The sequence below is a fragment of the Anomaloglossus baeobatrachus genome, chromosome 3, assembly GCF_048569485.1.
Source record: "Anomaloglossus baeobatrachus isolate aAnoBae1 chromosome 3, aAnoBae1.hap1, whole genome shotgun sequence".
In the NCBI taxonomy this organism is placed as follows: domain Eukaryota; kingdom Metazoa; phylum Chordata; class Amphibia; order Anura; family Aromobatidae; genus Anomaloglossus; species Anomaloglossus baeobatrachus.
In genome coordinates, this window is record NC_134355.1 from 508190335 (window position 1) to 508206694 (window position 16360).

The 16360-nt window shown below is 47.9% G+C and overlaps 1 protein-coding gene across 1 annotated transcript in view; it reads left to right on the plus strand.

The window, feature by feature from the left end:
* Positions 1-16360, plus strand: part of VEPH1 (ventricular zone expressed PH domain containing 1) — a 755777-nt gene that overhangs the window by 689695 nt on the left and 49722 nt on the right. The window contains exon 13 of the mRNA XM_075340702.1: positions 2903-3039. Within this exon, the coding sequence (XP_075196817.1) occupies positions 2903-3039 (137 nt within the window). The remainder of the gene's footprint in view (positions 1-2902; positions 3040-16360) is intronic.

Below are 16360 nucleotides of genomic sequence, written 5' to 3' on the forward strand. Positions count from 1 at the left end.
GGCATTTTGGGTCAATAAAAGAAGTAATTAAATTCCATATTGATGCAGGATACTGATTGCATTCATATGTTTTAGGTAAAGTTAATTTACAAGGTTAGGACAATAAAAAGGTAAGTCGGATGAATGTGCAGTGTCCTGGCACAACTTCTTATACCATGCCTATTGATCATTTATGTAAATTCCCATTCACCTTCTTTTTGGGATCATAAAAGAAAGCTTTACTTTCCTTTTATAGAAAAACTAATCAAGATGTCTCCATTCGTTTAAGGGATGGAAAAAATGCTTCAGGTATTATGACCACATCACAGAAAGTAAGGACAGCTATAGAATTTCCATTGCTTTACATATAATTACAGTCATCTGGAAACATTAGGAATTGAGAAGAATGCATGCTCGTAAATGTAACTTGCCTGTATCAAATTAATGGTAAATGTGCATTTTTACATATGCTGAGTCACCACTGAAATTGGTTAGCCATTATGTTGGATGGAGTTGCACACAGTTCTCTTAGGCATTCTACATGGCTTACATATAGCGATGCCAAGAACCACTTATACTAATTTTCTCTCATTTCAACATAGTTAAACAAGCAGCAGGAAAATATGTTAAGGACTTTGTTAGAACAAAAGACCTCCCATTCAGTGGATAATATCCCTACATTTTCACACTATGGATTTTCAGTGGTTTCAAGTTTAGGCACTTTCAAAAAGGTCAACTGACAGGCTTTAGTTGGTGTAGCAATAATAGGCTATAGTGGAACCAGGCCCAAAAGGCTTAAAGCCACACATTTTGACAGTTGTTTTTTTTATAAAAGGCACATGGTAGGAGGGGATTGTATTAGAATTTCTGACATGTGGCCAAGGATCTTCAAGTTACGCCTCAGAAAGTAAGTATAGTGGACTGGCCGGGGATCTGTGCTTCAGATCAGTTTACTGTTCTGTGTAGAAACGAACTGTGAGGCTATGATCACTACATGTAATGGAGGACACTTGCTTGGCTGTTAGATTAAGGCACACAAGAACGGTTTTCTATTTAAACAGTCCAGTTGCTTTATTCACACACATAATCCGGCACTGCAGTGACATAACAAAGGCTTTCTTACGGCTTCAAAGCAACACAAACATGGTATATGACAAAAAGTCAGTTTCATCCACAGATACACCCACATGGCTTTGGATACAACCTCACAGATGTACCCTAGGGAAAGTATTGGAACAGTCACTCACTGACCTCAGGCAGTACACAACCCCTTTTGTGAGGTTATCTTCCAGCAGCTATGCTGCTCATGCTGACTCCTGTCAGACCACAGCTTTGAAGGATTGCTTCTTCCCTGCACAGCCTCTCTATCCTGGCTGCACTCTCCTCTCAAGTGTCTTCCAGGAAATCTTCCATCTTCCAAACACTGAGAGAGCACTCTCCCATCCAGTGTCTTCTAGGAAGTTTGCAGCCTCCAACCCCAGGGAATCCATGTGCTCAAATAAACAGTCATATTATAACATCTGAGACACTCCATAGATGGAGGAATGTGAATAGCCAGACCACCCACACTTCTGGATATTCTTAAACCTGGCCCAGCAAATATTACCAACCTTGTGGAACTACAAGCCCCATAGAAAACATTCCAGGTTTACATCAGAGGACTATCGCCTTTGCGATACATAGCGGCCATTCACTATATAGCCGGTCGCTACCTCACAGAACAAATTGAGAAATAATTACTGATTTTTAATTGCAAAGTCTTACTTCCCTTGTACAATGTAATGAAATTAGTATCTGTAGCGATAGTGGAGTAGTTAGGACTCAGAGCAAGTGCAATGTGATAAGGCTCTGCCTCATCTGCAAAATCAGAGGCATTATTGCACTGTATTGGCAAAAACTAAAACATGTCATATAGCCAACTATGACACTATGGCAATGCTAAATTACACCATAATTAAGGTGAATGCAGTCACGTCGCAACCAGCAAGTTAACTTGACTTTGACTAGTAAGTTGGAAAAAATCCAAGCCCACTGGACTTTCTGTGATTTCCAAGTCAAGATTGCCAACATTTTCTAGTTGCAACATGACAAGGTTCATTTTTTTATAGTGCAATGTAGTTCTTTGGCTGTGCTACCTGTCTCATGGAAAAAGTCGCTATTGTAGCCCCAGCCTTAGCTGATCACGTTTTCTCAGCATTGGTGTATACTGTCAGTAACCTAGGCAAAAGAACTTTAGCAACTTGCCAATAGCTATGACAAAATGTTCAATACATTTCTTGATTTACAACTTAACACCAGTCTGGGCAAGATTTGCTTATTCGTCTTGGAATATTATGGGAAAGTGGTTCAGAAACATTTCCAAACACTACAGGATGGTGAAATTTTCCCTGGTTTGGCCACAATAGATATGTTTGTTCAAGAAACCAAAGGCTTGCTGGAAGAGAAACTGTTTGACTAAATGAGAAGAATAACTTGTTTGTGTCCAACAGTCTTAGAAGGCTCCAAAAATGTAATTCATACAAATGAGCAGATTTTCCTCATTATATTCCCAAGATGAGACTTTCTGTAAACATATCCCAATCTGTAGCAGACACTGAAAGCCAAATGCTTGAAAACGATTCTTGTAAATACAGCATACAATGGGCATTGTTTACATCACATCTCCTGAACAGATTTATCAAATCTTGGATTTTTCCTTCTAAGTAGAAGAGATTGTAACGTTTACTCAACAGTATATAAAGCGCCTGGAAGGAGTTTTGCTAATCGCCCCTATAGAGTTCAGCTGAAGCATTTTCTTCAATGATTTACTCATTAAATTCTTACAGAAGGTCATTGTTGTGTCTGGCTTATTTCCAAGCTTTGATTTTTACAGCCTTAGGAGAAATGTGTTTAATTGTTGATTTTTCTGTTTTTTTTCTTGCAGTCGTGAATCAAGAAGGCCAACCTCTGATTGAAGGGAGACTTAAAGAGAAGCAGGTCCGGTGGAAGTTCATCAAAAGATGGAAAACGCGCTATTTCACCCTGGCAGGAAATCAGCTTCTATTTCGCAAAGGAAAATGTGTAAGCATTCGTGTACTGTACATTTCCCTTGATGTTTACACAGGTTTCTCTGAAGGTTTTAATTATTGCTTAGTCCTCATAGTATAGTTTGTAGCTGCCAGCCAGAGACTCTGGACATGTTTGTTTTTTGATCAGTGGGGTCTGTCTCTTTTCTTTGCAGAGACTGCGCATATGGCCTCCGGTCTAAATTGGCCTTCAGGGTGCTGATTTACCTTGAACAGTACTGTACATTTTGTACAAAGGAGAGGAGTCGGAGATTAGATCTGACTAAATGTTGGCTGTAAATAGAAAAACACTTGAGGCAAACATGTTTGGGAAAAGTGCTTACATTTTGGAAAAGAAAGCAACTGATCCATGAAGGATGACATTGCTTACATGTACTGTATATACATATATAGTTTTCTAAATTACAGTGTTTTTTGTTCTTTTATGGTTTTATGATTGAGATTCAGCCTTTCTTCTTAAGTAATATAACTAGTGATGATTGATATAGAAATGTACAAAATTGTGATTATATTTTTCTAGCCTATATTACCCTTTCACCCCCAGTCTGTTTTCACTTTCATGACCAGGCCATTTTTTTCAATTTTGACCATCATCACCTTATGAGGTAATAACTCTGGAACGCTTCAACAGATCCTAGTGATTCTGAAAAACAAGAATAGGCAAGGTGTGCTCCTGTGTAGAATCCTGGTCCGAAATGGAACAGGGGTAAGAAGTAATGCACTTACCTGAGCAGGGTGTGCAGCAGGCACAACACTGCAAACAGCATGCACACACGACAGTGACCTCCGGATGATGAATGGACTCACTCACATCTTGGATGGGTGTTTTCTGCCGTCTGCCTCAAATCCCACATGCGGACCCAGAGAAGAACAAGCAAGAGGATGCAATGCTAGCAGACGAATCCACCTCAGACATCACAAGCAGAGCCCAGAGTGAAGTAAGCAGGAGGATACATGGCTGCCCCTGGAGCTGTCAGTGAGTGATTCTACATCCCTCCGGCTGTTCCTAGCCTCAGGGGAACACTGCTGATTGATCGTTGCTTCCCCAGTCACCAATCGTCAGAAGGGAATTAACATGTAGAGAACTAGTGATCGAAATGACAATATCAGGTGCTGCAGATCAAAGAGGGAAGCCATGGTAATATCTTACTTTTTATTAATACAACGTGTTTCCGCAATGGTCTGGCCCCTTCATCAGGTTTTAGCCACAGCAGACATTACACAGATATATATATATATATATATATATATATATATATATATATATATATATATATATATATATATATACAGTGGAACCCTGCTTAACGAGTAACCCACTTAACGAGAATTTCACTTAACAAGCAAAGCTTTCTGTAAATTTGTATCTCGGTTTACGAGAAAGCTTTGCTGTGCAAGCAAAATCCTCACCACTCACACGTAGGGTTCCGTACATCCACCACGCTCTGACCCGCTCTTGCAGTCCACACAAACACACACATGCACGCACAAAAAACACACAAACAAACATGCACACACATACAGTATTATGCTCACCTTACCTTCCGTTCCATCACGGGCCTCCTGAGTCTTGTAGTTCGCCGGTGCATCGCGACGAATGAGGAATCCTCGCGGCGAACTTCAAGACCCAGGAGGCTGGTGATGGAACGGAAGGTAAGGTGAGCATAATATGTGTACCTTCCGTTCCATCGCTGGCCTCCTGGGTCCTGTAGTTTGCCGCTCCATGCTGTGTATTGGTAACCATCGGCAATGAGGCAGGAACTTCCCCTGTCAGACGCTACTCAAAGGCAGCGCACTGACCAATCAGAGGCTCCTGCCTTTGACGTCAGCTCTCTGGGTGCGGAAGTTCCTCCCTCGTCGTCATTGTTAACCGATACACAGCCCGTGCTAGAGAACAGCAAGGCCCAGCAGGCCGGCGATGGAACGGAAGGTAAGGTGAGCATAATATGTGCGTGTGCTTGTGTGTGTTTGTGCGTGTTTGTGTGTGTTTGTACGTGATTGTGTTTGTGCATGTGTGGAATGGTACAACAGGGGACCAGGATGGGACATTTAACAAGTTGTGGAACGAATTGTCTGCATTGCAATGATTTAATATGGGAAATCTTGCTTTGCCTAACGAGTAACTTGGTTAACAAGCACACTCCTAGAATGGATTGTTCTATTGTTCTCGTTAACCAATTAACCAAGGTTTCATTATTATATATATATATATATATATATATATATATATATATATATATATACACACACATATACATACACACACAATATATATCTCTTTAAATTTTTGCCAGAGATATATATATAATACATATTTTATATATATATATATATATATATATATATATATATATCTGGCAAAAATGTAAAGACCACTGCAAAATTGTCAGTTTTTCTCATTTTTCTCTTTATAGGTATATTTTTGAGTAAAATGTCAACTGTTCTTTTATTCTATAAACTACTGATAACATGTCTCCGAATTTTCAAGCAATAAATTTTGTATTTATTTTCTGATAATGAGAAATGGTCAAAATAACAAAAGATACATTGCTTTCAGACCTCAAATAATGCAAAGAAAACAAGTTCATAATCATTTAGAAACAACAATACTAATCATGTTTTAACTCGGGAAGAGTTCAGAAATCAATATTTTGTGGAATAACCATGATTTTTAATCACAGCCTTCACGCATTTTGGCATGCTTTCTACAAGTCTTTCACACTGCCTTTGGGTGACCTTTTGCCACTCCTGGTGCAAAAATGTAAGCAGTTCTTCTTTGTTTGATGGCTTATTCCTCTTGATTACATTCCAGAGGTTTTCAATGGGGTTCAGGTCTGGAGACTGGGCTGGCCATGACAGGGTTTTGATGTAGTGGTCCTTCATCCACACATTGATTGACCTAGCTGTGTGGCATGGTGCATTGTCCTGCTGGAAAAAAAAACAGTCCTCAGAGTTTGGGAACATTAATCTACCCAATTAATTAAATGCTAACAGCACATAAGCACCAGTTAGTCATTTAAATGAGCTAAACCACAGGAATTTAAATAGCTAAAAAATTAGCAGTGCCCAATAAAAAAAATATGTATATATACTGGAGATGGAAAAAGAAAGAACAAAAAAATTAGCAGTGCCCAATAAAAAAATATGTATATATACTGGAGATGGAAAAAGAAAGAACAAAAAATGTTAAAATCACAAGGAATAAATATATAAAAATTATGTAAATATAAAAATATATGTATAAAAACAAATGTATAGAAAATTGTATGAGAACACAACGATTCAAATGGAGATTTGAATCAAGTTGTGTATTTTTTTCTTTTAATTTATATTTACTTAGTTCCTTTTTGTGTCCCATAAAATGTTTAATATGTTATCCTTCATATTCTATATCCTTCCCATACAATATTGAGACTGTTTTTTTCATGACAAGTACTACTTCATGGTACTGTAAAACTCCGCTACACAGTAAGCAAAAATGACAGGGTTCTTGCGATTCCAACTGAATTTAAACTTTAATGAATAATATATTTTCACAAACCAATTACATTCAGCATGGATTAACATTTCAGCCAACTGGCCTTTGTCAAAGTTGATATACACCCAAAAGAATTAATAGAAATAAAATATTACAATGGGAAATATTCCATATTCATATTCAACCCAAAACACTGTTATACAAATAAATTATATAAATGTAAGAGAGGTATATTGGTAGAACAAACAAATCATAACTCAATAACATAGCATTGTCCAGGAATAGATGCTGTGACAAAAGCATGAAAACAACATAGACATAGTAAACGATAAACATGTGAAACATACTACCTATGGATGCAGGTCACTGAAGTAAATGACAATCAAGTAATGGTGACTCAAAGAGTCTGAAAAAGATAAATAAGTGTAAACAAATGCACCTGTCGCGGGCGGAGGAGGGGACGCCGCGCTCTCCCACTGCTGCTCGGGTCCGGCTGCCGCGGCTGCTGCGGCCTGCTGCTGCTCGGTGGCTCGAGCGATGGGCCGGATCCCGGGTACTCTAGCGGCGCTCCTCGCCCGTGAGTGAAAGGGGGTTTTGGGTGTTGGGATATAGTTTATTGTCCGTGACGCCACCCACGGTTGTGGTGATTTGTTGACACCACCGCTGCTCTGTATGGGGATCCCGGGAGGGATGGTATGGAGCAGCCAGTTGTTGTGTTGCCCCTCCGTGGGTAGGGGTTGGTGATCCCGGGGCCCAGTGATGAGGTGGGAGATGCAGGGCTTGGTGGGCGCAGGGACGCGGGGGCAGCGCTGTGCCTTGCGGCACTGTGGTACTCACTCAGCCTGAGACGATGACACAGTTCTCGGTAAAACACACGGCTGGAAAGACGGTTCCCACGGACGGCTGCACTTGCTTTCCCCAGTAGGTGATGGTCCCTCTGTCCTGCACCTATGTTGATGATGGTTGCGATGGGTTCCCACCGGTAACCCGCTCCCCGGCTTGGATATGGGCCGGAGGAGCCCTACTTTGCCCGCAGGCGCTGGCCCTGAGAAACTGGTGCCCTGGCGGTGGCGGTGTTCCTCCTTAATGGTTGGACTGTTGCCTTCAATCGGGACTTGGTTGTTTGGAGACAGACGTCCCCTTCACTGACGGATTTGGCAAATTATGGCGACTCCTAGCCTTGCCGGGATCCGAAAGGCGCCTGCCCTGGTGCTGAATGTCCTTTGTATACTGCTCCAGACTGCCGGGCCACTACCCATCCGCGGTCCTTCCAGCAACCTCCGAGCAGTCACCCCTGCGGACTATCACCGCCGTCTGCTGACCTTGCTGTCTCGGTCCGGGCACACAGCCGGACCAACTTCAGGCTTTACTACTCTCACTTTTCTGTCACTTCAGCTTTTCTTCTTAGCTCCACTACTACTTCACTTCCTTCTACTTTCACTTCCTAAACTGCACTACTTGTTTACTCCTTCACGTCCCTAGCTGATCTGCTCACTCAAGCCCTGCCTGGGCTAAACTGCCTGGTTCTTCCTGCCTCCAGGGCTGTGAACTCCTCGGTGGGCGGAGCCAACCGCCTGGCCCACCCCCTGGTGTGGACACCAGCTCCTGGAGGAAGGCAACAAGGATTTTGGTAGCTTAGATGTGCCTAACTGGGGTGTAGGGTGTGGTGGTGTGATGACCTGTGACTCCTGGCTTGCCCAGGGCGTTACATTCCCCCTTAGCAAAATGCAGACCGTCCGCGGGCTGCCCGTCCACCACCAGTTTTATTTTCTGTAAAATATATAAAAGTAAAACGGTAACATATATACATTTTAATACATCATCCCACAACGGGAGGCACATTTCTTTAACGTTGCAAAACGGTTCACGGTTACGGTTTCCGCTCTCTCCCACCCAAGCAACCTGGCCCTGATGCTGCCCCTAAAACCCAGGCAGCACCCCTTGACCCAAGTCCAGCACAAGTTACCCGAGCGGGATCTGTCCTTCCCCTCCAGAGGGTAGCCACCGGTTCCTGTGGTGGCTGGGCCCCAGCCGGCTCTACTGCGGGCCCTCTCTCCAACCTGCCTCTCCGGAGGCGGCAACTGCGGAAACGGTAACGGTAAAACAACTTATTTACATTCCACTTAACGTTTGTGGTTGCCCTGCAAGTTCACGGGCTTGACCATAAGGAGTCCCTTATGCAACCTTTTCAAACGGTCCCCACGGGGACAACGGTGCCGGCAACGGCCGGTTTTCTCAATCACGGTTAATCAGGTAAAGCTCCGGTAATCATTTTGCTTATCATCATCTTTCAAAACTTTTCAAACAAAACTTGTAAACATGCTGACTGGTGGTCCCAACGGGGACTGTGCAGCAGTACTCCGCTGCCATCACTCCAAATATTCAGCTAGAGCGGATCCATCACCCTCCACCAGCATATCAAACATGCACTGACATGCCTGCTGTGACAGGGGCACCTTGTACCCATTTCCACCGGTACGCGGGGTGTGGAAGACCATTGGACCTCCGACATAACGGGCACGCTCCATTGCCTCTTCCAACTCAACAGCGGACCCGGGGCTAGGGCCGGAGTCATCATCTCTTGTTCCTGCGTCAGGAGGGTTGCCGCCAGCTGCCGCAGCTTCCTGGTCTCCAGCATCCAACACTTCAGACCCTTCTGCAGTGGCACGGAGCAGTAAATTAGGCGAGCTTACACTGAGGCGCCCCATAAGTAACGGCAAGGGTAATGCATAGGCCGAGACTAGGCCGGGCCCCTCAGCCGCAGCGGCCGGTCCAGGTAGGACATAGGGACGTGGGTCGCCAGTCGACTCTGCTACATCTGTTCCCCCTCCGTACCTCGGGGCAGTCGTAGTCAGTATCTCCACTTCGCTGGTCCACTGCTCCATCATCCGGAGGATTTGTTCCTGCTGACGCTGGTGGAACTGAATCACCCGGGCCCTCATCCAGGCCACGGTCCCGGGCTCAGGGTCTGGCACAGTCTCTACCGGGACTTCTGACACCATGCTGTTAAGGGGCCGAGGTTCTAGCGGTTCCCCCTGGTGTACTTCAGGGACGTCCTGGACGTCTCCAGCTGGCTGGTCCGCCGGAACGGCTGGACAGGGTGTCGTTACCGGTTGGGCAGGTAGCGGGCCTAGTGGCGGAGCGGCAGCAACTAACGTGGGTGGCGGGAAGAGAGGTGGGGTGAGCGGAAGCCGGCCGGGCCCCTCAGCTTCAATGGCCGATCCCTCAGGAACACAGGGGCGTGGGTCTCTTACCCGCTCCTCCAAATCCTCTTCCGCCTCGCGTCTCCACATAGCAGCCACCACGTCCACCATGTCGGTCTCCCACTCCTCCAGGAGGAGTTGCATATGAGCCTGCAGACGGTTACTCAGCGGGACGGTCCGGTCCCTAAACCACGTCGCCGTGCAGGCGCGGGGGCTTCCTCGTTGGGAGTTGGGTTGTACATCTTGGCAATCGTGCCTTCCAGGAACCCAGTATTGCTGCAGAGTCCTGGCGTCTCTGCTTTTATAGCTGCGCTCACATGCAGCCAGCCGCCATCGCGTCCCCCTTAGCTTCTTTTCGGCCGCTCCTATACCGGGGCAGGGCCTTGGCCCCCGCGCCTCCGTTACTCGAGAAGACGCTCGAGCAGGAACTTTTCGCGCCAAAGATGGCGACTTCTGAAATTTTTCACCAACGGCAGAGCGGTAAGATCCTGTTCGTGACGCCAAGTTGTCGCGGGCGGAGGAGGGGACGCCGCGCTCTCCCACTGCTGCTCGGGTCCGGCTGCCGCGGCTGCTGCGGCCTGCTGCTGCTCGGTGGCTCGAGCGATGGGTTGGATCCCGGGGACTCTAGCGGCGCTCCTCGCCCGTGACTGAAAGGGGGTTTTGGGTGTTGGGATATAGTTTATTGTCCGTGACGCCACCCACGGTTGTGGTGATTTGTTGACACCACCGCTGCTCTGTATGGGGATCCCGGGAGGGATGGTATGGAGCAGCCAGTTGTTGTGTTGCCCCTCCGTGGGTAGGGGTTGGTGATCCCGGGGCCCAGTGATGAGGTGGGAGATGCAGGGCTTGGTGGGCGCAGGGACGCAGGGGCAGCGCTGTGCCTTGCGGCACTGTGGTACTCACTCAGCCTGAGACAATGACACAGTTCTCGGTAAAACACACGGCTGGAAAGACGGTTCCCACGGACGGCTGCACTTGCTTTCCCCAGTAGGTGATGGTCCCTCTGTCCTGCACCTATGTTGATGATGGTTGCGATGGGTTCCCACCGGTAACCCGCTCCCCGGCTTGGATATGGGCCGGAGGAGCCCTACTTTGCCCGCAGGCGCTGGCCCTGAGAAACTGGTGCCCTGGCGGTGGCGGTGTTCCTCCTTAATGGTTGGACTGTTGCCTTCAATCGGGACTTGGTTGTTTGGAGACAGACGTCCCCTTCACTGACGGATTTGGCAAATTATGGCGACTCCTAGCCTTGCCGGGATCCGAAAGGCCCCTGCCCTGGTGCTGAATGTCCTTTGTATACTGCTCCAGACTGCCGGGCCACTACCCATCCGCGGTCCTTCCAGCAACCTCCGAGCAGTCACCCCTGCGGACTATCACCGCCGTCTGCTGATCTTGCTGTCTCGGTCCGGGCACACAGCCGGACCAACTTCAGGCTTTACTACTCTCACTTTTCTGTCACTTCAGCTTTTCTTCTTAGCTCCACTACTACTTCACTTCCTTCTACTTTCACTTCCTAAACTGCACTACTTGTTTACTCCTTCACGTCCCTAGCTGATCTGCTCACTCAAGCCCTGCCTGGGCTAAACTGCCTGGTTCTTCCTGCCTCCAGGGCTGTGAACTCCTCGGTGGGCGGAGCCAACCGCCTGGCCCACCCCCTGGTGTGGACACCAGCTCCTGGAGGAAGGCAACAAGGATTTTGGTAGCTTAGATGTGCCTAACTGGGGTGTAGGGTGTGGTGGTGTGATGACCTGTGACTCCTGGCTTGCCCAGGGCGTTACATTCCCCCTTAGCAAAATGCAGACCGTCCGCGGGCTGCCCGTCCACCACCAGTTTTATTTTCTGTAAAATATATAAAAGTAAAACGGTAACATATATACATTTTAATACATCATCCCACAACGGGAGGCACATTTCTTTAACGTTGCAAAACGGTTCACGGTTACGGTTTCCGCTCTCTCCCACCCAAGCAACCTGGCCCTGATGCTGCCCCTAAAACCCAGGCAGCACCCCTTGACCCAAGTCCAGCACAAGTTACCCGAGCGGGATCTGTCCTTCCCCTCCAGAGGGTAGCCACCGGTTCCTGTGGTGGCTGGGCCCCAGCCGGCTCTACTGCGGGCCCTCTCTCCAACCTGCCTCTCCGGAGGCGGCAACTGCGGAAACGGTAACGGTAAAACAACTTATTTACATTCCACTTAACGTTTGTGGTTGCCCTGCAAGTTCACGGGCTTGACCATAAGGAGTCCCTTATGCAACCTTTTCAAACGGTCCCCACGGGGACAACGGTGCCGGCAACGGCCGGTTTTCTCAATCACGGTTAATCAGGTAAAGCTCCGGTAATCATTTTGCTTATCATCATCTTTCAAAACTTTTCAAACAAAACTTGTAAACATGCTGACTGGTGGTCCCAACGGGGACTGTGCAGCAGTACTCCGCTGCCATCACTCCAAATATTCAGCTAGAGCGGATCCATCACCCTCCACCAGCATATCAAACATGCACTGACATGCCTGCTGTGACAGGGGCACCTTGTACCCATTTCCACCGGTACGCGGGGTGTGGAAGACCATTGGACCTCCGACATAACGGGCACGCTCCATTGCCTCTTCCAACTCAACAGCGGACCCGGGGCTAGGGCCGGAGTCATCATCTCTTGTTCCTGCGTCAGGAGGGTTGCCGCCAGCTGCCGCAGCTTCCTGGTCTCCAGCATCCAACACTTCAGACCCTTCTGCAGTGGCACGGAGCAGTAAATTAGGCGAGCTTACACTGAGGCGCCCCATAAGTAACGGCAAGGGTAATGCATAGGCCGAGACTAGGCCGGGCCCCTCAGCCGCAGCGGCCGGTCCAGGTAGGACATAGGGACGTGGGTCGCCAGTCGACTCTGCTACATCTGTTCCCCCTCCGTACCTCGGGGCAGTCGTAGTCAGTATCTCCACTTCGCTGGTCCACTGCTCCATCATCCGGAGGATTTGTTCCTGCTGACGCTGGTGGAACTGAATCACCCGGGCCCTCATCCAGGCCACGGTCCCGGGCTCAGGGTCTGGCACAGTCTCTACCGGGACTTCTGACACCATGCTGTTAAGGGGCCGAGGTTCTAGCGGTTCCCCCTGGTGTACTTCAGGGACGTCCTGGACGTCTCCAGCTGGCTGGTCCGCCGGAACGGCTGGACAGGGTGTCGTTACCGGTTGGGCAGGTAGCGGGCCTAGTGGCGGAGCGGCAGCAACTAACGTGGGTGGCGGGAAGAGAGGTGGGGTGAGCGGAAGCCGGCCGGGCCCCTCAGCTTCAATGGCCGATCCCTCAGGAACACAGGGGCGTGGGTCTCTTACCCGCTCCTCCAAATCCTCTTCCGCCTCGCGTCTCCACATAGCAGCCACCACGTCCACCATGTCGGTCTCCCACTCCTCCAGGAGGAGTTGCATATGAGCCTGCAGACGGTTACTCAGCGGGACGGTCCGGTCCCTAAACCACGTCGCCGTGCAGGCGCGGGGGCTTCCTCGTTGGGAGTTGGGTTGTACATCTTGGCAATCGTGCCTTCCAGGAACCCAGTATTGCTGCAGAGTCCTGGCGTCTCTGCTTTTATAGCTGCGCTCACATGCAGCCAGCCGCCATCGCGTCCCCCTTAGCTTCTTTTCGGCCGCTCCTATACCGGGGCAGGGCCTTGGCCCCCGCGCCTCCGTTACTCGAGAAGACGCTCGAGCAGGAACTTTTCGCGCCAAAGATGGCGACTTCTGAAATTTTTCACCAACGGCAGAGCGGTAAGATCCTGTTCGTGACGCCAAGTTGTCGCGGGCGGAGGAGGGGACGCCGCGCTCTCCCACTGCTGCTCGGGTCCGGCTGCCGCGGCTGCTGCGGCCTGCTGCTGCTCGGTGGCTCGAGCGATGGGTTGGATCCCGGGGACTCTAGCGGCGCTCCTCGCCCGTGACTGAAAGGGGGTTTTGGGTGTTGGGATATAGTTTATTGTCCGTGACGCCACCCACGGTTGTGGTGATTTGTTGACACCACCGCTGCTCTGTATGGGGATCCCGGGAGGGATGGTATGGAGCAGCCAGTTGTTGTGTTGCCCCTCCGTGGGTAGGGGTTGGTGATCCCGGGGCCCAGTGATGAGGTGGGAGATGCAGGGCTTGGTGGGCGCAGGGACGCAGGGGCAGCGCTGTGCCTTGCGGCACTGTGGTACTCACTCAGCCTGAGACAATGACACAGTTCTCGGTAAAACACACGGCTGGAAAGACGGTTCCCACGGACGGCTGCACTTGCTTTCCCCAGTAGGTGATGGTCCCTCTGTCCTGCACCTATGTTGATGATGGTTGCGATGGGTTCCCACCGGTAACCCGCTCCCCGGCTTGGATATGGGCCGGAGGAGCCCTACCTTGCCCGCAGGCGCTGGCCCTGAGAAACTGGTGCCCTGGCGGTGGCGGTGTTCCTCCTTAATGGTTGGACTGTTGTCTTCAATCGGGACTTGGTTGTTTGGAGACAGACGTCCCCTTCACTGACGGATTTGGCAAATTATGGCGACCCTAGCCTTGCCGGGATCCGAAAGGCCCCTGCCCTGGTGCTGACTGTCCTTTGTATACTGCTCCAGACCGCCGGGCCACTTCCCATCCGCGGTCCTTCCAGCAACCTCCGAGCAGTCACCCCTGCGGACTATCACCGCCGTCTGCTGACCTTGCTGTCTCGGTCCGGGCACACAGCCGGACCAACTTCAGGCTTTACTACTCTCACTTTTCTGTCACTTCAGCTTTTCTTCTTAGCTCCACTACTACTTCACTTCCTTCTACTTTCACTTCCTAAACTGCACTACTTGTTTACTCCTTCACGTCCCTAGCTGATCTGCTCACTCAAGCCCTGCCTGGGCTAAACTGCCTGGTTCTTCCTGCCTCCAGGGCTGTGAACTCCTCAGTGGGCGGAGCCAACCGCCTGGCCCACCTCCTGGTGTGGACACCAGCTCCTGGAGGAAGGCAACAAGGATTTTGGTAGCTTAGATATGCCTAACTGGGGTGTAGGGTGTGGTGGTGTGATGACCTGTGACCCCTGGCTTGCCCAGGGCATCACACACCTTTATCAGGGACAACTGACATGTTAATATAATAAGACCAGCCCCAAAGCGCTACCAAAATAAATATACATCAAAGGACCCCACAGAAACCCGCATAAGGATATAATGCACATACCTGAGAGGTGGCAGGATATTTGGACAAAGTCTCGATGTGTAGTGCTCTCCAGGGAATATGGATAACGTTTAAATAAGAGATCCGGTGTTCAAGAAATGAAAATGAAGTCACCACAGGGGGAAAAAAACACTACACATATGTGGAATCTAATAGCCGCATGCCTCTGAAGAAAGCCGAAAGCCACAGGAAAGTGCAGAATCACACTGCGCAGGTGCAAGGAGTGGCGAAAAGCAGTCAGAAGCCGAAAAGGCATGGAATCATACTGCACTTGCGCAAGGAGCGGTGAAAAGCAATCAGAAGGACCCAACAGGAACACCCACATAGAAAAAAATAGAAACAACAACTGTGCATGTGGAGGTAGCAAAAAACCAAACAGCAGAATATTAACGGGACATGAGCCCAAAAGACAGGCAAAGGTATTTAATGAAAAAAGAAAATGCTCAAATCATGCACACTCACAGATCTAGTTATATATTGCCACAAGCAAAGAAGCAGAAAGTACAGAGATGAATGAAGAAAGCTTGTTATTTTGCACTACAGAAGCTTATTTAAAGGGGCCGCTTACCATATTGTTATGAGACCTATACACAAATAAAATATAATAATGAAAATAACAACAGATTTGACTATCTAAGTGAACACAACAAGGATTTTTTTTTTAATAAAAGACCTCATACTCTCTATTTAGACCCCATGGTTCAAGGATCTGAAGGGTGAATAACCAGAAGGCTTCACGCACCTTAAGCCCGCTTTACACGTTGCAATATATCTTACAATCCGTCGTTGGGGTCAAGTTGTAAGTGACGCACATGCAGCATCGTTCGTGACATATTTTCGTGTGACAGCTACGTTAGATCAAGATTGAACGCAAAAACGGTGATCGCAAACACATCGTATCTTTGTCTAGAATTGAATGTTTTGTTGATCGAATCTACTCAATTGCAGCGTGTGACATTCCTCATACGATGGTTTCCTCCCATAATCAGAACGTCATACTGTGAAGTGGTTGTGTCGTATCTTGTGGCGCTGATACGCCCATCGTATAACTGGTTGAAATTGTGTGCACATGCGTTTGGAAATGATCTCTCTAAAAATAGTTTAACTCAATCTCATTTAGTTGCAGCCTGTATGTATGTGTGATTTAATATTGATTGTCCTCGTGCACAACAGAGTTCTACTTTGGAATTGTGTCAAGGGCATACATCCTGCTTGTCCTGCTTTCTGGTTATTGAAGTTATTGGGGTTTTTTTTACATTTTTTAAATTTTTTTTCCTTTAATAATTAGTTGGATATTTTTTTTTTTTTAACAAATATAAAAAATGTAAACATCATGAATGCTCATATTTCAAGTTTCAAAATGTTACATACCTTAGATATTTCACTGAAAAAACAGCAATAAACTTGCAAGGAAAAAGCGTTTATAAACGCACATGCGATGTCACGAATGCGGTTACCAACAAAAAACCTTAATTG